The 20462-nt window shown below is 50.1% G+C and overlaps 6 protein-coding genes across 6 annotated transcripts; 2 read left to right on the forward strand and 4 right to left on the reverse strand.

Annotated features, from left to right (window-relative positions):
- Window positions 1-8: 8 nt before the first annotated feature.
- BO86DRAFT_10930 (uncharacterized protein) lies at window positions 9-1126 on the reverse strand. Its single transcript, XM_025665913.1, has 4 exons — window positions 826-1126; window positions 717-778; window positions 307-637; window positions 9-244 (listed from the first exon to the last, which is right to left on the reverse strand). Exons 1-4 carry the CDS (start codon window positions 941-943, stop codon window positions 150-152), a joined length of 606 nt encoding a protein of 201 aa, XP_025529945.1. The 5' UTR covers window positions 944-1126; the 3' UTR covers window positions 9-149.
- Window positions 1087-2218, forward strand: BO86DRAFT_446509 (cytochrome c oxidase assembly factor 1 family protein). The gene is made up of 2 exons (XM_025676527.1): window positions 1087-1775; window positions 1847-2218. The coding sequence occupies exons 1-2, from the start codon at window positions 1311-1313 to the stop codon at window positions 1937-1939; spliced, it is 558 nt and encodes a 185-aa protein (XP_025529946.1). The 5' UTR covers window positions 1087-1310; the 3' UTR covers window positions 1940-2218.
- Window positions 1973-3536, reverse strand: BO86DRAFT_357215 (mitochondrial 54S ribosomal protein uL3m). The gene is made up of 2 exons (XM_025669695.1): window positions 2524-3536; window positions 1973-2422 (listed from the first exon to the last, which is right to left on the reverse strand). Exons 1-2 carry the CDS (start codon window positions 3317-3319, stop codon window positions 2328-2330), a joined length of 891 nt encoding a protein of 296 aa, XP_025529947.1. The 5' UTR covers window positions 3320-3536; the 3' UTR covers window positions 1973-2327.
- Window positions 3537-4919, forward strand: BO86DRAFT_387160 (uncharacterized protein). Its single transcript, XM_025671522.1, has 2 exons — window positions 3537-4429; window positions 4499-4919. Exons 1-2 carry the CDS (start codon window positions 3826-3828, stop codon window positions 4648-4650), a joined length of 756 nt encoding a protein of 251 aa, XP_025529948.1. The 5' UTR covers window positions 3537-3825; the 3' UTR covers window positions 4651-4919.
- Window positions 4755-10268, reverse strand: phoC (putative cyclin dependent kinase inhibitor Pho81; the record flags this gene model as incomplete). Its single annotated transcript, XM_025675457.1, has 10 exons — window positions 4755-5369; window positions 5457-5626; window positions 5695-7945; window positions 8051-8068; window positions 8132-8179; window positions 8245-8385; window positions 8448-8498; window positions 8556-8678; window positions 8770-8859; window positions 10251-10268. The coding sequence occupies 10 exons, from the start codon at window positions 10266-10268 to the stop codon at window positions 5154-5156; spliced, it is 3126 nt and encodes a 1041-aa protein (XP_025529949.1). The 3' UTR covers window positions 4755-5153.
- Window positions 10269-11689: 1421 nt separating this feature from the next.
- On the reverse strand, window positions 11690-14158 carry BO86DRAFT_417063 (uncharacterized protein; the record flags this gene model as incomplete). Its single annotated transcript, XM_025675015.1, has 2 exons — window positions 11690-12892; window positions 14135-14158. The coding sequence occupies 2 exons, from the start codon at window positions 14156-14158 to the stop codon at window positions 11690-11692; spliced, it is 1227 nt and encodes a 408-aa protein (XP_025529950.1).
- Window positions 14159-20462: the final 6304 nt, after the last annotated feature.

The following is a 20462-nucleotide window of genomic DNA, read 5'->3' on the forward strand; positions in this document are numbered from 1 at the left end:
AAAGTCAATCCTTATGCTTTTGAAGGTTGCAATAACAAGCAGACGTCACTGTCATGATTGCCTAGTAGATGCGCTGGTAGGTGTTGCCTCTTCTTCGGTTAGCTAGGAATCCTTCCTCGGCCTCGAACCAATGGGTTTAGAGGGAGGCTTTAGGCTCCTTTATAATTGTATCGAAGATTTTCAAGATCCTTGATATCAACGGACAACATGACCCTGCGCGCGACCCACACAGTTGCTAAGATTGCTAAGTAGAATGAGCGACACCAGTCTTGACTCAAACATGGGAAATCTGGCGTGTATACTAACCTCCAGGAACCGAGGATGTAATCAGCCCGGTGCTGAACCAAGATTCTTTGGAAGGGAGTTCCAAGCGGATTAGCACTAATAGTATGCAGCTCGCTGCATTGACGAGTGGAAGAAGTTGCTGGGCTTGGGTGAGGCCATTCGAGTCCATCATGCGTCTTTTGCTCTTGCTGTCGCGACGTCGATGCGGTAGATACCCCATGCTGTGGGCGGTTGCCAACAGAGACAGTACACTCACAAGGGCTACGCACCGGTCGATAGTGGCGGATGAACTGGACAGCATTGGGGGAAGATAGATGGCCGCGGACAAGAGGGGGATGGCGGCGAAGATAATCTAAACCATGAATAGCCATGATGTTTAGCGGTGTCCGCCATACTTCCATTTTTCATGCTTAGAAAGGGAACCTCATTACACTATATTCAGAATTTCGTCTATCGTTGAGTAGTTTGAGGGCTTGGATTACGCGCTCTTGCTCTGCAGGCCTGTTAGTGAAATTCAAGCGTCGCAATCTCTAAGCCAACCTTCCTCGGTGGCTAATCGATCACACAGACCTTCTTCATCCAACTCCTCGCGAGCATACTCATCATCTTCCAAATCATCTGGATAGCGGAATGCGCGCCGAAGTCTTGCAGACGCCATCGTTTCTCAGAGTCCAGAGGGACTTAGTTTTGAGCGGGAGACTCGAGACACTTTCAATGGGCTGCAGAGTAATTCAGCGACTCGGTGAGCGTTCTGATGTGTTGCTTAAAATACATGACACAACCGGTTCAGTGTTTCGGTACGGTACCTTTACCTACCCAGTACGGTGTAAACCCTTCTTTTCCAGATCTGGTTTGCTTCGTTTGCTAAGCTTGCTTGTCTTGCACTTTTGGGCCCGCTGTCCAAAACTCCCGAGGCCAAACAACCTTTCGCAGTCATCTTAGAACTCTTTACGCCTCCCAAACCTTAGCCCTGTCGATGAAATAAAAGAGCTCGTTTATTCTGAAGAAGTTTTATTTTCCAGAGAATGCTGTTAACTGCTGCAAGACGGCGCATTGGCGTCCCACAGCTGCCTGGCGCTCGCCGCCGAGCTCTTCCTCATCGTCGCAGCTTGATCCCCGCCCCGCGCTCCAATTCGGGCCCTCTCATGGAGCGTCGAGCAGACCGAGAATTGCCGTCTGTCAACAGCGAGAGCCGCTGGCTCCGCACATTGCCACTCTTCGCTGTTGTTGTGGGCGCGGCTATGCTGGGTATATTTAACTACCAGAAGTCATCTTCAAGCGTGGTCAGCAGTACACTGTATGCTCTGAGGACTTCGCCGAGAGCACGTGAGATTCTAGGGGATGAAATCTACTTCGCCCAGAAAATTCCATGGATCAGTGGTGAAATGAATCAGCTACATGGCCGCATCGACATCTCATTTTGGGTCAAGGGAACTAAAGGGCGAGGCAAGATGAGGTTCCGGAGTATTAGACCCAACCGCATGAGTTATGTGCGTTCCCAGCTATGGGCTCTTCCCCTCGAATGGCAAAGGTAACTTAAGCTAACCAGCAATCACATCAGTTCTGCACAGAAGAATGGAGCCTGGAAACAGAAGATGGAACAGTGGTGCAACTCCTCGACAGTGATAGTGACCCGTTTCGGCAAAGCAACTAGGGAAACAATGCTGAGATTGTGACGGCGTACATTGTATTTTATATGTGGTGCACGGTGTCTGGGAATCTGTATTTGTAAATATTTTGAGATCCATGTGCATTATGCCAGGGCGTTCGGTCATTGGAGGGCTTCTTTGTTCTTTCCCTCGCCACTCTTTCAGACTTTGACATCGAGGTTCATAGCACGGCAGCAACGATATAAAAGCAGCAGGGTCGAGTGGATGAAAGAAATCTGATCTGATATGGATATCATTTACATGTCAAATAAAAATGTCGCTCTATGGAGGCAAAATAGTCTGGTGTTATAGTACATCTCACGGGATGGAAAAACGGTGAGGGAGATTGGAGATCTGAAGTTGGGCGGAGGGAAAATGCCTTCGAATCGGTTATCAAGATGATTTCGAGACCAACTTGACTTTCGGCCAAGGCTTCTTCAAAGCATCCTGTATCCTGACGACGCAACCTTTGGGGCCACTGATGGAACCTAGAGTACAGACATACACAATGATCAGTATTTGATGTCGCCCTTCACTCACATGAGTGCAGGTCGAGAGGCCTGTTGGGGACGGCTGGTATGTAACTTACCATTAACCACGACAATTCCATTCTTTTGATCCACCTGAAGTATCTTGAGATTCTGCACTGTGTTCTGCTCATTTCCCATATTTCCAGCCATCTTCTTGCCAGGGTAAACACGGGAGCCACCGCCCTGACTGGGACCTGCAGAACCAAGCGAACGGTGCGTCAAACTGACACCGTGACTGCGATCTTGACCTCCAAAACCATGTCTCTTCATCACACCGGCGAATCCCTTTCCCTTGGAGTTTGATCGCGCATCAACATACTGGCCCACCTTGAACCAGCCGGCGTTGACCGGTTTTCCGACAGGCAAGAGGCCTCTCTCGTCCTTCACCCGGAATTCGTATATATGGCGCTTCGGCGAGATCCCGTTGGCCGAGAAGTGACCCAATAGCGATTTAGTCAGGTTGGCAGGCCGCCTCCAGCCAGCGCCCATCTGGACGGCAAAGTATCCATGCTTCTGCAGGGTCTTGTGCGATATAACCTCGAGTCTATCTAGTTGGAGGACGGTGCAAGCGATACGTTTCCCGGACGTCGCGTCGTACAGACCGGTCATTCCTTTCTTGATAGCGATCGCACCAGTGCGCAGGGGAAGCGTATTAGCCTTGCGCTCCAAGGCCGCTGTGGGAGTCGACTTCAACACAGGTAGACCCGGACCGACATCGAAGCGGGAGGCCTTCGGGGGGTTCAATGAGCGGATACCGAAAGTGCGAATGGGGACCTGGCCATGGACGGCGGAACGAGGGCTCCAGTTGGAGCGAAAGGGAATATGAGCCAGCTGCTCGGAAAGACGAGGCGACATGGCGAAGCGTAGCCAGCCAACGAGAGGAGCGGGAGAGAAGGGACTTGTGATGGTATCGCGAAGGCGTAATATGGAGGAGGCCGTCGTCCTTTTTCCCAGCCGAGATTTCTGGAGGGCTTGCGGAGACACAGTGAAGGCGGTGTAACCCCCGGCGGCGCCAGGCAGAGAGATGCTCCGGTAACTACTGCACAACACAACTCTCGCCAGTTTGTCGAAGAAATTACGTACTTGGGCATACATTCAAATTACCATACATACAGAACCTCTTCACGCAAAATTCCTGGCGGCGAGTCGGATAACACCTGGGCTGGCATCGGAGGCCGGATGCACCGGCACGCCGATAAACCGGAATAGATTGCTTCTAGTAGCGAATAAATATCAACTACGTACCTCGATTGTTTCTCACTGTCTGCGCCCGAAACGTCATCAGCCAGCAATTTTCAATTCGGCTTTCTTTGTTTTGTAGACGCCTAGCCTGCTGCGCACCCAGTTACATTAATCTGACAATGCAGCCACGCCATCCTTTCCTGTCAGCTTTGCTCTTTCAGCTTCGCGGCACAGCCAGAGGAAATTTGGCTGTACCGAAAACACCGTCTGCAACGCACTCTATTGCCTTCAATCGCGCCTTTAGATCCTCCGCACCGCACACGTCAATTCTCCAGCGTCGGGTGAACTTTCCTCAATGGAAGCAGGCTCACGGTACTAGGAGCGGCACCATACTTTCTAATCTTTACCGACCTCAACAAACATTTCGCCGGTTCTTCCAGTCGTCCCGCGCAAGACACGCGGCGCAATCACCAAAATCAGGCGCTTCATTGTCGCAGCGGTTGCGCAACCTCTCGAAGGAGTATGGCTGGTCCGCCTTGTGGGTATATCTGCTATTGTCGGCCATGGACTTTCCGATTTGTTTTGCCGCTGTTCGCCTGCTGGGCGTAGAGCGAATCGGATACTATGAGCACGTCATTTTTGAGTCTGTCAAGGGGGCGGTGGATGCTGTCTGGCCGAACAAGCAGGGTGCCAACGCAGACTCGGAACAGAACAAGAGCTTGACAACCGACACGGACTCTCAGGAGAGTGCGGCACAGGCGCAAGGTAACGGCGAAAATGCCAGTAAGTGCCTTATGTCGAGCCCTTCACTCATTCAGACCTTGGCAATGACTAATTTCCATGGCTTTTCAGGTCTATGGACTCAACTTGCACTTGCCTACGCGATTCACAAGAGTCTCATCTTCATCCGAGTACCCTTGACAGCAGCCATTACCCCCAAAGTTGTCAAAACTCTGCGACAGTGGGGCTATAATATTGTCAAAGGCAGACCGAGGGGTATGTAAGATCCCGCGGTTTCTTGTGAACGTCAGTCGGACTGGCGAATACACAAGATCACGTCGTTTCCTCTGCTGCATAGCGTTCGGTCATGCTAGATATGATATGATAGATATTTGTATACTATCTGGTATATTTAATCATTCGGGTCAGAAGATTCCCCACTTCAAAAATCGAGCTATCAACATTCACATCAGAATCTAGCCACCAAGGAAGGTCAATTCATAAGTGCAACTGGGAAGGCACCATAGGCGATGGGTCTCATGCAGACAACCACAACAAGGGAGACATAGAAAGAAATGTCAAAGTGTACAAAATCATAAGAAGCCGCATCACGCAAAAGGTGAAGTGGATCGGGGGCTCCGAATACATGAAGACATGAAGATGGCAAGGAAATCATAGTCTGTCGCTGTCCGTGATCTTTGCCCCGGAATGGGTCCCAAACGACAATAAGTGGATGCCAGGTTGCATGGAAATGGCAGCCAAGGATGCCAAAGAGTCGATTGCCAGTTCACATATCAATCGTATCATTGAACCTTAAGATGCCGTTGGCTTTCATGACACCGTTGACGCCGTCTGGCATGCGATATGCCCAATCAGCCACACCGACAGGATCGGTAGTCTGTGAGACGTCCAGTCTGTCGGATTGGCTGGCATCGTCCGAAGTATCTGCCACCAACACGAGGCCAAGTTCCTTTACTGTATCCACCAGGGCGGGCACAACGTTCTAGGAGCAGCGAGTGTTAGTCCCCAGCATGAAAAGCCGACCCAAATGGCTAGGGAGGGAAGCATATATGACAAGACAAATACATACCAGCAGACTAGAGCGACATATTAATCCCATGAAGTTGTTGCTCTGCGCTATTCGGGCAGAATCCTTAATGGACATCGAAGCTCGTCCGCTGCTGTTAATATCAGGGAGTGCATTGACATCACGGGCTAAGTCCCGAATCTGACCAAGGTCATTGCAAAGTAGAACGGGGTCTCGAAAGGCGAGCTACATCAGCGTATTTCTCGGGAGAAATTGTCAAGGGGTTGAAAGCCTGACTCACAGTTGGGCTGCTTCCAGTTCAAAGCAATGCAAATATTAGGGTTGTAGGAGGTGAAGACCACAGAACGCATGATATCAGGATTCTGGTCGCGCGCAATTCGAGCGTGGTCAAAGACTTCTGTAAGAATAGCATCCGCAAAGGTGTTAACGTCCGGCAGGGAAGTCATATGTGATGCTCGCTCCTCCACCGCCGACGGGTATAGCACGGATATATTGACGCTGACACTGAGTGGTAAATGATGGAAAACGTCTCGCAAAGACAGAAATGACGAAGCCAGCTGACGATGGGCTTGTGCCAAGTCGTTCAAAGCAGACTGCTGTGAAAACCTTAGCATTTCGAGATGATCTACGCCGCGTTCGACACCAACTGCTCGGAACTGGTTGTAAGTAAGCTGACAGATTGGTATCTCAATGCCATGACACTCGATCGCGAACTGGGGGTAAAGAACAGGAACTCGGTCTCTGGTCAACTGCACAAAGAGCTGAATGTGATCACCGGACAAACTAGAGCCTGTGACGAGACCATTGTGTTCATGGTCAGCAGCACTAGTCGCCTTCCAATATGTCGCGAAGTGGGTAATCTCTAGCGGGTCGCCGTGGTATGGTTTGATTACTTGGAAGTTGAACCGCAGTTGACCAATAGATCGTAGCCTGGGATCAAATAGTGGTAGGGAACATGTACCAGTGCTGGAGCTTTCGGCTTTGAACATATTGGGAAGAGCTACCGTCTTCGCAATCACTTTAGACCCGAAAGTAGGGAAAATTTCGAAATCAACGGCGAATGTGTCAAGGTTGTCAACTTGGAAGGATATCATTCTCGAGTCTTCCTGTATAGGGAGCATTATGGTACGTGGAATCAAATCGGAGAGTTTGGAGGATATGGTCAGGCGTGCAGCAGGATGCCGACCTGCTTGATCGAACAAAATCGAACCAGTGCTTCCTGGGTCAAACAAAATCTGAACGAATACCTTTTTATCCAGGAAGTTGTGACCGTACCGTCTCAGGGGTATGATTGGTGGCGGGAGGGACAGGTCAGGGATGCCATCCGCTGTATCAATGTTATCTGCATCTGTCAAATCATCCATAGCAGAGGCATGATCATGACACGAATCCTGCAGCTTCAAGCCGTTCAGAAAACCAAGAGGCTTTTGAGGAGACTGCAGAGTTATGCTATGGGACCAAAGTAGAAGCATGCACTCCAGATGGCCCTCCCACGCTGCGTAGTACATTGCGGCGAGACCTTTCTCGTCCACAGCACCGGCATCAACGCCCAGTTCCAGAAGCGTACGTAAACATCCCACACAGCCCTCGCTGGCTGCATGAAAAAGAGGGGTCCATTGGTACAGTTTATCACGTTGGTCCATGTTAGCTCCGTGCTGTTTGAGAAGAAGGAGCAATTGCGGTGACTGTGAAGCCCGTGCCACCATGTGTTGGGGGTACAAGCCCTCTGCATCTGGAAGCAGCCTCGCATCGCGTTCCAACAGCATTTGGACTATTGGAATTGATCCATACTGACAGGCTAGATTCAGCGGGATATGGTCTGACTCAGATGTTGGGTCGATACGGGCGTTGTTGCAAAGCAGTTGTTCCGCGCAGGCCAACTGATCCTTGACAATGCTGTGAATCAAGGGCGTGAAGTTGTCATGGTCCATCACATCAATGGTATGAGGTCCGGCCTTCAACAGTTCCCGCACCATCTCCACCCGACCATGCATACAGGCGTAATGTAGAGGCAATCTACCGTAGACATCACACCTGGAAATCTCGACCCCTGCTGTTAGCCCAGCCTTGAGAACAAATTCCCGACCGGAAATGGCTGCTTCGTGCAGGCAGTTGCGTTCATTGATATCATCTTCAGCATTTATGTCAACCAGGCCACTTTCCAAGAGCACCGCAAGCACTTCGTCAGAGAATTCATTGATGGCTGCGAGGAAGGTGCGAGTCGCACGAATTGAAGCGTCCGGGGATGGTTGTAACTTTGCTGCCCATTCGCGTAGCGTCTGAAGGTTTCCTGAACTGGCAGATTGCAGAATTTGTAGATCGAGATCTTCCTCATCTGGCCCGAACGATTGCGAGACTGCACTCCTATCCACTGGACGGATGGTATCAAAATGAATATTCTCGCCTTCCGCCCATGCTTCTAGCTCCAGCCGTGCTGTTGTTGCTCGATCCGACAGGTCTCGCAAAACGTCTCTATTGAAGCATGGCTGTACTTCAACAGCTCGGTGAAGATATAGTTCTTTCATGCGAGACTAGAAATGCCGCACGTGTAAGCAAAAGCACGATAGTACAAGACTCAATGCAACGACTGGGGCACAGCAGAAAAAGAAACACAGGAAAGATCAGGTTATTCAGACCTTGGAAGTTTTATCCCACTACAATCACATTGTTAGCTAATTCGATCGCAAAGGAGTGCAATCTCCGGTACAAAGACGCACCTTCTTCAGAATCTTTGACATTGCCGTCTCATTGATCTCAACAAATTGCTTTGAAAGATTGACGATATGTCAGAATACATCAAGTGCAGCTGCGATGCCAATTCAAAGCTCACTTGTAGTTTATTGAGATCACCGTCGAATTGCTGAAATCCTTCAAATAGTGAGACATAATTTGCGGGCGCTTTGGAATTTGTCACTGCTCGCGATTGGATGACCCGTTTCTTGTCGACTAGGGTTTTCAGCCGGAGTGAGAACTAGGCGCTGCCATCAGTCTCCCATGATTGTCACCTAGAATTACTACATGGCATCAACGTACCTCAGCTTCCTTCTGTAGATAGAAGGCATTGACTTTTTCAATCTCTCGTTCCTGAATTGTGCGGTCAATCAGAATGTCTTCACAGCCGATTCCGGTATGTATCCCTACCAGTCGAAAGAAGAACACCTCTTTGTTCGCCCGCAGGGCAGCTTGCGCCTCAGGAACATCTTGCGCTGCACCTGCGACACTCTGTGCCGGGATGGTGGGTGTAGCGCTCAATTGTTTGATAAGCTATCACAGGTGCTTCAGTCAATATAGTTTCCGGAGCAGCACACAGAGTGGAAATCGGATTGTGCGAAGCAAGCGGGGAGGCTTGACTGACCTTCTTTAACGCTTTATAATTCACGAAGCTTGCAGCATATTCAGGGAGATCGAGCTGTCTGCGCTGAATTTGTTTGCCGAACTTCCTTTTCTCGAATCATCAGGGCCGGCACAAGGAAGCGCACGGGGCAAAGGAAAGGGCATCAGACTCGTAGGTGGATCCTTACATCTTGGAAGGCGCTGCGCTGCGCTGGGCAGGACGTAACGATGGCTTGTGAGGGCCTTTGATGCACTGGAGTGCCACGCGATGCTAAACTGAGCGGCACAACACAAGCTATAACAATATTCGTAAGTCAAGAGATAGGTGAAGAAGGAGGCAAGCACAAAGATGTCAGTCACTCCGAGCTCGAAGAGCAGTGGCTGATGGAGACGAGTTCAGGGAACCTCCGCTACTCGAAGGAACGGTAACGGGATAGACGGAGAAGGAAGAGAAAGTGAAAAAAGGGAAAAGAGGGGGAGGGGGGAGGGGGAGGGGGAGGAGCGACGGTCAATGATGATGGGGAACAGAGACACACAGAGAGAGAGAGAGAGAGAGAGAGAGTCAACCTTATTAGCGGCGCTTGTTTCAAGCGGACGATTGTCTAGTCTCAAAGAATGACAGACCACCGAATGACCGTCGCAGAAGCAGTAGTAGTAGCAGCTGTGCTCCGTGCTAATGGCCGTTTACTACCAACTTGGTTAGAAAACATACGTCTGAAGCTCAAGAATTAAACCGTGTCCATCCGCGCGACGGCGAGGAAGGCCAGAAGTACTGATACCAAAGCGAGGGGCACACACACCTGACCCCGGAAGGTGGCACGGGGAAAGCGAAAAAGAAGAGAAGAGAGGGAGGGGCAGTAAAGATAGAGGGAGAGGGAGAGGGATGGGTAACGAGAGCTGAGATATGAGAGAAAGAAGATGGTAGAAGAAGGAAGGGCCCACGAAAGTCAATCGTTGTTGCTCCCTCAATCAGCAACAGTAGGTAGCTACTACCGTATAGAGTCTACCAGGTAAGTCTGAGCCCTGAGATGTTAGCACAGTGCTTAGTAGGGACTACTAAGTCAATCGGCACTTGCGAATGGGAAGATCAGAAAGGACTCGTGCCGGGGGGAGGCGGGGAGGCGGGCGGGCGGAGCGTTGTTGACCAGCCAATGTCAAGTCAACGGTCAAAGTGAAGGGTTGAAGTCAACCATCAATGACCCATCTCTGCATTAATCGATCAGGGAGCCTGGAGGAGATGTGGGGAGCTCTGGGTAGCTGTTCCCGGACCAATCACCGCTTCCAAGATGCCCACGTTCTTTCGGACTCCCGTCGCGGATGCAGTGTCCATCAACCTTGAACGATCATACAGCTACGGAGTAGATAGCTACCTTACTGAACCTACTACGCAGTAAGTCGACCTCGGAGCACAACACTGTGCACCTTCTGAGTGAGCCAGTACAGTACAAGTACGGTACGCAGGACCAAGTATTCAACTACTAGGTAAAGTACTATACTACGTACTCCGCACGTACTAGCCATTTGCCTCCTGTTCCCAGGCGGTGACACGTGCACTGTACAGTAACTGCTTTCTGCCACCTCGTCTGCCAAGCTAACGTTATATATAATTATTCCGTGCGTACAGTACTTCATTCTCTTCCTACCACGAGTAAGGAGTACATAGTAAACATACCCATCAAGAAGCCAAATGATAACATGAGATGGAACAGTGAAGAAAGAGCAAAGCAGAAGCTCTAATGCTCTAATACTAGTCTATTTTTGTCTCACTCAGCTTTCTTTTTCCTTCTCCTTTTCGGTTCCCCCCCCCGTTCTGTTATCTTCTCTCGCCGGCGGCCGATCCTTGGCGTGTACCGTATGATGAAAAGAAACCTGGTCGCCTTCGGCCTGATGGAGCACTAACTCAGAGTCTCGCAAGTAACTGTATCAAGCACACTTTCTCCAGCTCTCCGAGAAAAATGCCCGGTTCTGGTCGCAATTACGGTTGCATGCTGAATTGCGGCTTGTTGCTCTTTCCTTGGTCGACCATTCAATGGGGATCCTCAAAACCTATATTTCAGGGATAATCAATATCCTGGTGCCTACCAGGATGCATCAATTATCGAGGTTAAGGTGAAAACAACATGTTCCAGACATATGACGCTACATCTTCAGGCCGCGTTCGACGGTACGGATGCCGAGGATGATTGGCAGTATGAGGAACTTATTTATTCATGGCAATGGAAGCCTTCCCCCGAATAAACACTACACCTTCTTACACGGTGTTGAAAGCTACAGGCTTGTCACATAGTGAATGTGCAGTTGACGCGCACAGGTTGCAAGCTTTGATTAAGCCAATCGAATTCCAGACCATATTAAGCAAAATTTACCTAGGAAAAGCAAGAGGAACAACCATAGAAACAAGAAGAATATGTTGAGCGGGAGATAAGAGAAAAAAAAGAAACACAGCAGCCCTTCGGAAGCCCAGTGTGAAAGGGAGTGGCTGTAAAATTGTCATGAATGTACATGTTGCAAGTGTCAACTGAGAAGGATTTTCAGATATCAAATCGACAAGGGGAATCAAGTGAGCACCACAGAGAACAGTAATAGTAAGCAAAAACATGGTCAATATAATTCCAACATAAAGAGTGTAAAAATATAATTGAAAGATAGAAGAAGGCGAGACAAGCCAACCTGATGGTGACACGTTGACGACCTATGCAGAATGACAGGGATTTGTGATTTCAAAGATTGACGTCGTCCCTTGTAGGTTGTCAGAAATGGCATCTCCGAGAAATGAATGTTCATTTTGGCCAAGAGACAAGGCGATGCTTGATGCTTGATTCTCCCACTTTCTTGGCATGAAACTTAGCCCACTCATAGGGATCGTATTCGTTTGAAAAGTGCCTTATACAGGCCGGAAACGTGTGCAGCCAGGTGAAAAACAAAAGATACAATGTGTGAACCTAGAAATTTTGGGCAATACCGGCATTTCCTTGCCGGGGAAACACAGCAGGGTTTTCAATGCGGGTGTTACGCCGTGCTTGAACATCTCGAATGACGGGAGGGGCACCGCCATACGGACCGTCACCATAAGCCCCATACTGCGGTTGAATATCGCTATAATATGGATTATCATCGTAGAAGCCACCGGCAGGATGTGTAGCAGACATATGGCTTTCGTCCGAGGCCTCCGATCGGTTGGCTGCAGAGTATGCAGATGAGGCGTTTGATGGACCACGATGGATATCGACATTCCGGGTGTTTGTCGCGGCTGCTGGAGCAGCACCAAGGACACCGATCGGTTCAGTCTCCCCTAAAGTACCCTGGCCCTCGGAGTACTGAATAGTTCCGTCACTTGGAGTAGTGGCATGGTGATATCCAGGCGCGCTTCCAGCCTCAGACATGGCTAGCCCGACCCCAGCGCTGCTCGAGAGGTTGGTCGATGCTTTCCGGCCTGCCGATGTGGTACCCCAGCCGCGATACCCAGAAGTATCATCCTTGGGCGCAAACGCACTTCCGCCCATGATAGGTGGAAGAGATGGATCATTATTCGGGTTAAAGCCATATTCCTCTACCTCTTTTCGTCTTTCCTCCTCCGCCGCCTTTTTCGCTTTCCATTTCCTCCAGAAATAGAGGGCAGCCAAGACGATAAGAGCCACAGATGCGACAGGCACAATTACTGCGACTGCTATCGTGCCAGCTGCTGAAAGTCCGGAAGAGCTGCCGCTGTTGGTACTCTTTGAAGTCCCAGTAGCTGACGAGCCGCTTCCAGTGATAGAAGCCCCGTCCGCCGCCGTCCCCGCAGTGGCTGTTGGGATCGACGTGTCTGTCGAGGTTATAGTGAGGGTTTCTACTCCCGTAGAGCCATTGGTAGGTGTTTGTGTTACAACAGTTGTGACGACATCGACCGTGCGGCTGGTTTCTGACGCGGAACTGCTGGTAGGAACAGGATCTGTTGTCGTTGACGATGACGACGACGTTGTCGTTGTCGATGTTGATGTTGTGTGTGATGAAGTGCTCGTCGTTGTAGGTTCTACCGGGGCTGTTGTGGTCGACGATGACGATGACGATGACGTTGAAGAGGTTGAAGATGATGTCGAAGACTCGGTAGTGGTTGGCACTTGAGTTGTGGGTGCTTCCGACGTTGAAGATGTTAGGACTGAGGTCTGTGTGGGCGTTTCCGCTTGAGTATCGGCCGATGTAGCGGCACCGGCAGTATTGGCGGAAGTTGCTACCGGCGCAGGTGCGACCGCAGCAGCTATTGCCGGGAGTCAGTAACTTCGTGAAGGAGCGGAAGGAAAGAGGAACAGTGCCAAACGCGATAGGCGAGGAGCATGATGGGTGGCTTCATACCGGAGGACGACATCGTCCAGTCAGCCTGAACAGAAAGGGCCTCCGACGCGGGATGAACGTGGAGTTACTGGGCGGAGCAGTAGGCCAGAATATGAGAAGAGCAGCAAAGCGTCGGTCACCAAGGAAGCCAGGCGATGACGACAGAGCAGCCGCCTTCACAGGGGCGAGGGGGAGGGGGGGGGTGGTTATGCGATCGGAGATTTATTGAGTGTAGCCGTTCGAAAGAGAATTGAGGCTGAAGGACACTTGCAGCCAAGGTTGGCGAGGGAATCGTCTCAAAACAAATCGAAGAAAAAAGGTGATGGTGGGCAATCGAGAGCAGAAGAGTGGATAGCAGAAGTCGGATTGCAGCGGACGTGCGCCCAATGGAAATTTAGAAAAGTCGTCGGCAGACACAGTGAGACCAGCGCGTGAGTAGGAAAAGTTGACGAAAGACGACCTAGTCAATGGTCAGGGGAAGAGCCCGAGTCAAGTAAGTAGACTACGTAAGGTAAAAGATCCACCGCAGTGCTAACCAAGGACGGCCGGGAAAGACGAGAGAAGTGAGAGTGTCAAGAGAAAGGGTCGAATTACCCCGGGGGCAACGGATAAGAGTGAACAGAACCAATCAAAATGGCGAGTTACCGATATTAAACTGGGTGCCATGAGACAGCTGAGAAAAGTCTCATATTAGACCAAGAATGCTAGGTGCATAGCCACCAACTTGAGACAATTGGAGAAAGATGAACGAGTGACGCGAGAAGGAAGATACAGTACGACGAGGCAAAATCAAAAGAAGGAGAAGAAAGGAGTGACAGAGAGAGCAGGCGAACAAACGAGCGAGCAAGAGAGCGCGAGAGGGGAGAGTAGAAGGAAGCGGGGAGACTGGAGTCCTGCAACCAGCAGCTTCATTGGCATTCAGGAGAGAAAGAGAATTCGGGAAAAAGCACAGCACCATGGAAAAGGTCCAAATGCTACCCAGTACTTGGGTAGTGAGCCAGGAACGGGTGAAGAGATCTGAATTCGGTACCACTGAATAACAATCATAACTATTTTCGGTAAGGTGGAATCAGTACCGCAGGCGCAGCACCTGTGACCATCCTGCCAGGTACCGGTTCCGTACCGTTTGGTACTTTCAGCTACATTCTTTGTCTGTGTCATGAATTGAAGACCATCTAGACCACCGTTGAGGTAACTACGGTGGCCAGAACAAACTACTGGTACCTACTATGTAGATATGTACAGTACATGTTGCACCTTCAACGTTATGCCCGGTACCGGACCTGACACTCTTCTCTTACATTGGTAAGATTCCAGAAGACAGGTACTTACCTGTGATGGTCGAACCACTGCCCCCGCAGTAAGTCGAGATTCGAACTTCACAAAGCATAGGGGGGCGAAAGTAGTTACATACTCTGTTGTAGTAGTTCGGAGAACAGAGAACAAGAAGTATTTTTGGTCATCATGTATGTACATACAAGTAAACCCGTACGCACACCAAGATATAACTACCTCTCAGTAACTACAGTATGTATGTGTACATACGTACGACAGGGGAGTTGATAAATTTAGCAACATTGATGTCAACCAGTCAACCCCGACCAGATCCGATCCACCTTGCAACCAGACTCTGGTGTCAGTACAGTACATTCTGTCATTCACACCGAGAGGTTGGTAGATGCTTCTGGACCCATCAACAAGATCAGTATAATTTAAGTCTAGCTTAAGACTGTGACGGTGAACTTTGTTGTCTGTGTTGCTGTAGACTACCTAGTACTGTGCCTAGGTAAGCTCACCCAACCTTTCTCTCTGGAATTATACCATGCCCTAACATCGATCCAAACCTCGAGTATATGTTACCGTGGTTGGCACATCTGCTGGCCCAACAAACTGTGTTCAAGAATAATAGACAAAGTATTTTCGTTTGCAGTAAGCAACCCTCGAACCTTTCTCGGCGAACAACGGTTCGCCTCGCATAGTACACCAGTCAGACTCAGATTTGAAACGATGACTGGCCGTCACAATGCCTTTCATATGCAAAGTATTCATGGATCAATAAGGTCAGAACTTGCGATAGGGATGGGGCTTGACTTTGACAGAAATCTCCCCTATCGATCGGCGAGGAAAGCAACCGTACGCAGAAATTGCCCGCCGAACCTGCTTCACTACGCCACCTTTCACTATACATCATCAATCTGGGGGCAGATCTGCAGTTGTACATATGGACTTCAGAGTAACCATGAATTGTATGGACTAGGATTGACAGTCTCATCAAAATATGTTGCGGTTTAGTCACCCTAACCACTAGGATACAAAGTTACTTCATCAGCGGGCTTGACTTTATAGTCTACAGCCAAATTTCACACTACAACAACGACGGATATGTTTCAGGGGAACAATTATCTCAAACATTTAATGTCATGAGTACAATACATTCCAGTTAAGATACTCATACCTGCAGGTTAGCAACCCGCGTCTAAAATACAGCATATGTGCAAGTAGTAGATGATAAAACAAGGTTAGTGAGACCGAACGCCCAAGAGAAGCGAAATCTGAAATGAAAAGGGCATCCTTCATATATTCTTTACGCCACTGACGTTAAAGATCGCAAATTGACTGGCATCCCTCACGAAGAGATACCGTAGTTTTCAAGGAAATGGAAATAAGTCGTGACAAGGTAGGCGGGATACCCAGATGAGTGCAAAATACTGGAGATCATTACAGCGAGGGGAAGCTTGATGTGTCGCAGAAGAGTTGGCACTCCAACTATTGCTGCATATCCCATTTAGGGCGAAGGTTCGATATCAAGTCATCCTTAGTGCCCACGGTGCCTGGGGGTAGGCGGCTGACGCGATATGCGCCACTGCGGATATTGTGGAGATGGGTTGACGAGATTCCGGTATGGTTGCTGCGGATGCTGCCGGCATCGCTGCCGGCATCGGTGTTCTTGAATCGCGGCGGAGGTGCAAAGTCCAGAGCGTCGTAAGCACCAGACTTTCGCAAAGCGTGTCTGGACCATAATTAGTACCAACAAAACTCACGCATCGAAGCACGACAGGAACGGCATAGACACTTACGCGCTAGGTAAGGGCGATAGATCGTCAAAGGCCGAGACAAGAGGGGAACGCGCTGGGGTCAGCGGACTGAAGGGCTGAAGGCCACCCAAAGGCGTTTCTGGGCGGCCTTCCCTCAGATCCTTGTAGTTCTTGCTGGGGGCATAGTCAATCGCCGTCATTATAGATTCATCTTTCAGCATATGGGGCGTGGGGAGGATCTGAAGGGGCGATGGTGGCGGCGCCGGCTTTCGGGGTTTGGGAGGACCTGGTAAGCGACCAGAAGCGGATGAAAATGCACGGAGGCCAGGAGAATCAAATCTATCACCGAAGCCACCGTCTGAGCCAGTGGCCATGTGACGAGCGGCACCTTGAAAGCGCGGAGGCGCACGGGGTGGCGGTGTCATGGCACGGCGGGTGATTGGCTCCGCGAATGGTGCAGGGACAGGACTGAAATGCTCTCCGGTGGAAGGATCATAGACATAGCCGCCTTCAGCAAAGGCTTCAGAGCCGGCTCCTCCGTAGTAAGTGTCGCGTCCAGTACGACTTTCATCAAAGTACTCCTTGTAGAATGACCGAATACGATTGGCACGCTGTTCAGGGTTATCAGAAGGATCCTCGGGCGGCAAAGGTCGAAGACCGAAAGTCAGCCGTCGCGTGTCACGGCGGTGGTCAAGACTAGCATTCTGAACTCGATCCAACGCTTCATGACCCTGGGAAGGATAAGGCATATCCTCGGGGGTGCCGTGACCACCATATTCTGTCACGCTATGCACATTGACTGACGGGATCGCATGACTGGACTCTGCGTCTCCGTAGTCACTAGCCGCATCGCTCACTGGGAGTGATATTCTAGGCGTTGGAGTCGGTGCCTGCGCGACGTGCGGAGTTGTTATAGTTGGAATCGGAGCGTGCAGCGGGGCAGGCGCATCCTGAGCAGAGTTCGACCCATCTTGCTGGGCAACACTACTGCTAGGCAGAAACAATTCCGGGTTTTGTGTCTGCTCCGAAGGCGCGGGGGACAAGGTTAGCGAAGGAGGGACATTCTCCGGGCTGCGACCCGGTGCACTGGGTTTGACATGACCACTACTGGAGACCGGTTCATCAACAGCGACACCTGGCACATGAGCAGGATTCGGACTCCTTGAGAGATCTACATGGAATTCGGCGTGTGGTTTCTGAATCGGACTCGACGGATGTTCGGCGTCGCGGTCGCTTTCAGGATGATCGTAGAGTGGCGGGGAAGAGCGAGACATTCGTTGAGCATTGCGAAGCAGTCCTTGGTTCATATCGTCGCCCAGGGGTCCCCGGCGAGTTGATCCCGCAAAACTGGACGCATCGTCCTGAGGACCCTGGGAATGAGATCTCAAGGATGCATTGTCCCCTAGAAATGAAGTTGCGTGTCGATACTTGTCGTCATCGCCGATCATAGATCTCGATAAGGATTGCAATGATTCTCGTGAGTTGTGTAGTCCAGGCGGGAGGAGGTATGGACTTGGCCCTATGTCTAGAGACACTCCCTTGGCATGAGCACCATTAGTCTTCTCGGCTTGTTGCATGGGTTTCGTCCCAGTGGGTGTTAGATCTAAGCCGAAATCGAGGGATTTATGCTTGTCATTGGCATCCTCGTTTCGGAGCTTTTTCACATTCTTGCGGTGGAAGTAAAGCAGGACTGCAATGGCACACACGACGGGGATCCTGAACAATCATTAGCCATAAATGCACCAAGCGTACGACACACCGATTGGAATTATTGCTTTGAGTAATCGCATCGGGTTCAGGAAGAAGAATCAATCTCAAGACATACACTACACCGAGGACAACCGGCAAGGTTGTGGTCATCATTGTGCTCGTGCTTTTCTCACAGCTGTTACCACCGCAAGTTGAGGTCGCCGTGGCAGTAGCGACAGACGGTGCAGGGTCTCTTCTCAGCAGAGTTGGCGCGGGAGACGCAGCAAGGAAGCGAAGACGATCGCGAGGCACAATATCCGGCCGTCGTGACAACACATCTCTCCCATGATGCGTGCCCCGGAAGGCCCTGTGCTGATGTTGATGAGTATGGTGATACATGGGTCAACCCGACACTAGCGGGCAGCGATCCTGAGAATTGACACCCCAAAGGTCAAGAGATCGTTGTCTAGAATGCGGCGTGCTAACGTTGCAGTGAGACAAGAGCGAGAGATGTCCCTAGCTAAATGATCTGATAGTACATGGGCTTCGGACAATATACAACCGCCGGTCACGTAGCACCCTGGATAAAGATCGATGGACTTGGAAGCCGGAGAGCAAAGAGGATCGTATTCGGTTCAGAATCAATGAGGACAATGGCGTAGGACAGGTCTTGAACAAGGAGTGGACAGGAACTAAGATGAGCTCCCTGTAATGAACGACAGCCAGGTGCCCAAGCACCAGCAAAAGAACGACAGTACAGTCCCCGGGACGGTACTTGGGGAGAGAGGAAAGGGGAGGTGAGGAGGGAGAGGGGGAGGGAGGGAGCTAAATGTAGAAAAGGAATGACATGAAGCACCCAGCCAAGAAAGAAAAGAACGGAAGTGGAAAGACGAGGAAGAAGGAAAAGAAGAAGAAGAGGAAAAGGAGAGGAGAAGAAGCCGAGAAGTGACAACGGCAGGGGAGGGAGAAAAGAAAAGGGCAGAGGCCCGAGTAACCCAGTGGAAAGGCGTGAGCAAACCGATTGTCGTATCATGTATGGAGACTTTTTAGCCCAGGTACCTATTAGACTAGACTACGACTAGAGACTCTACTAGGTGCGTTACTAGCGGTCTAGATGACCCGTTTCATTATTTTCCAAGTCCATTTGTCAGGTAATAACCAAATGTGGGGGGGCTGTGGGGAGATCACCGCAGCCATGTATCGTACCATGCCGAGCTCAAATCCAGTCGGGCATGGGACAGGATCGCTTCACCGTGTTTGTTTCTTCATCAGTACAATAATGGGGAGGAGGGAGGGTTCCTTATCGAGTCATATCTAGGCTTCTGCTGAATGGCCATCACTAAGCTTAGAGGCATTGTCACTGCTGCGCAAGTTGTGGGCTAATTCAACCTCTTTTATCTAAATTTCAAGGCATCGTTGCCCGGTACCACTTAGGTCGCCTTAGTGTCGAAAAGTAGGTTGCCTTGGCCCTTGGTAAGTTGGTAGATAAGTACGGAGTAGAACTCGGGGCTAGAACTTTGAGCAGTTGCTCACCCATATCCATGCCATGGGGCAAATTTCCTTCTATTACCCCTCCCCACCCCCCTTAAGGCAACATTTTCTGCTTCATCTTGATATTCTTGCTCAAACATAATGCGAGATCCATCAGTATCAGTAGCGTTGCGCGAGCCCTTTGCCTTTATTTGATAATGTTTTATCTTGATTGCATGTTCATTCAGGCATGGTTTCATATCACTTTCCCTCGCATCTAGTCTCGGAGGATAAAATTAAAAGCAAGGCTATTTAGATACAGGAAAGCATGTCTGTACTGTACAGTACGTACTATGTATGTACGTACTCCGTGGATAGACCGGTTCTCTCCTGAGTGCGGCGGTGGTGCCGAGAAGAGAAGGGGGCGGGGAGGGGAGAGGGGGCAGCATTCAGCCAACAATAACAACAAACTGAACAACTGCGGTTGCGCAACTGCAGGCAGAACCGGGCGGTCGGTGGGGTGGCTAATCTAATATTGGTTTAGTGCCAGGAACCCGCCCCGAGTTGAGCCCAATCATCAATCGTGGAAGGATTTCCCCCCACCTCCCTGGGGAGAGCCAGACCGCGTTGGTCGACGGGGATTTGACAGATTTCAATGGATCCACCTCCATCCACCCACCCAGATGCTTGCTCTGTAACCTTGAATCTTCGGTAGGTAAGGTACTTAGGTGAGTACTAGGTACTAGATGGTACCTACCTATTCTAGATAGATTCCTACCAAGGACAATCCCTGTAGGTTGAGCATCCATGCTTACTACGTACTACTAGTTAAGTTACACATGTGTAGTAGGTAACTATACCGGTACCCGTTCCTCTCGCTTCAGGATTGAACTCGGGCAGGTTCGTGGCTCCTGTTCAGTGAAAGTGGCTCCTGGTCTCTGCCTCTACTAATTACTCCATGTGAATAGAAGGCCAAGAGCAACCATTAGGGCGCCTAGCATATGGACATTAATCATATGCAGAATATGGAGTAAGTTGTACAGACAAGCATATGCTAGATCCAACTATATTATTTAACAATAATAATAACAACAACAACAATAATAATAACAACAACTACTACTACTACTACTACTACTACTACTACTACTACTACTACTACTACTACTACTACTACTACTACTACTACTACTACTACTACTACTACTAC

The sequence above is a fragment of the Aspergillus japonicus genome (genome assembly GCF_003184785.1).
Source record: "Aspergillus japonicus CBS 114.51 unplaced genomic scaffold BO86scaffold_10, whole genome shotgun sequence".
NCBI classification, from domain to species: Eukaryota; Fungi; Ascomycota; class Eurotiomycetes; order Eurotiales; family Aspergillaceae; genus Aspergillus; species Aspergillus japonicus.

Bases quoted from the DNA above. Each gene is read 5' to 3' on its own strand.
- BO86DRAFT_10930 (XM_025665913.1), bottom strand. From the start codon at position 943: ATGGCGTCTGCAAGACTTCGGCGCGCATTCCGCTATCCAGATGATTTG. The intron at 779-825 runs GTTGGCTTAGAG...ACAGGCCTGCAG, and splicing joins TCGATTAGCCACCGAGGAAG to AGCAAGAGCGCGTAATCCAA. The intron at 638-716 runs GTAATGAGGTTC...TTCATGGTTTAG, and splicing joins GACGAAATTCTGAATATAGT to ATTATCTTCGCCGCCATCCC.
- BO86DRAFT_446509 (XM_025676527.1), top strand. From the start codon at position 1,311: ATGCTGTTAACTGCTGCAAGACGGCGCATTGGCGTCCCACAGCTGCCT. The intron at 1,776-1,846 runs GTGCGTTCCCAG...CAATCACATCAG, and splicing joins GACCCAACCGCATGAGTTAT to TTCTGCACAGAAGAATGGAG.
- BO86DRAFT_357215 (XM_025669695.1), bottom strand. From the start codon at position 3,319: ATGTCGCCTCGTCTTTCCGAGCAGCTGGCTCATATTCCCTTTCGCTCC. The intron at 2,423-2,523 runs GTAAGTTACATA...TCTGTACTCTAG, and splicing joins TGGAATTGTCGTGGTTAATG to GTTCCATCAGTGGCCCCAAA.
- BO86DRAFT_387160 (XM_025671522.1), top strand. From the start codon at position 3,826: ATGCAGCCACGCCATCCTTTCCTGTCAGCTTTGCTCTTTCAGCTTCGC. The intron at 4,430-4,498 runs GTAAGTGCCTTA...ATGGCTTTTCAG, and splicing joins AGGTAACGGCGAAAATGCCA to GTCTATGGACTCAACTTGCA.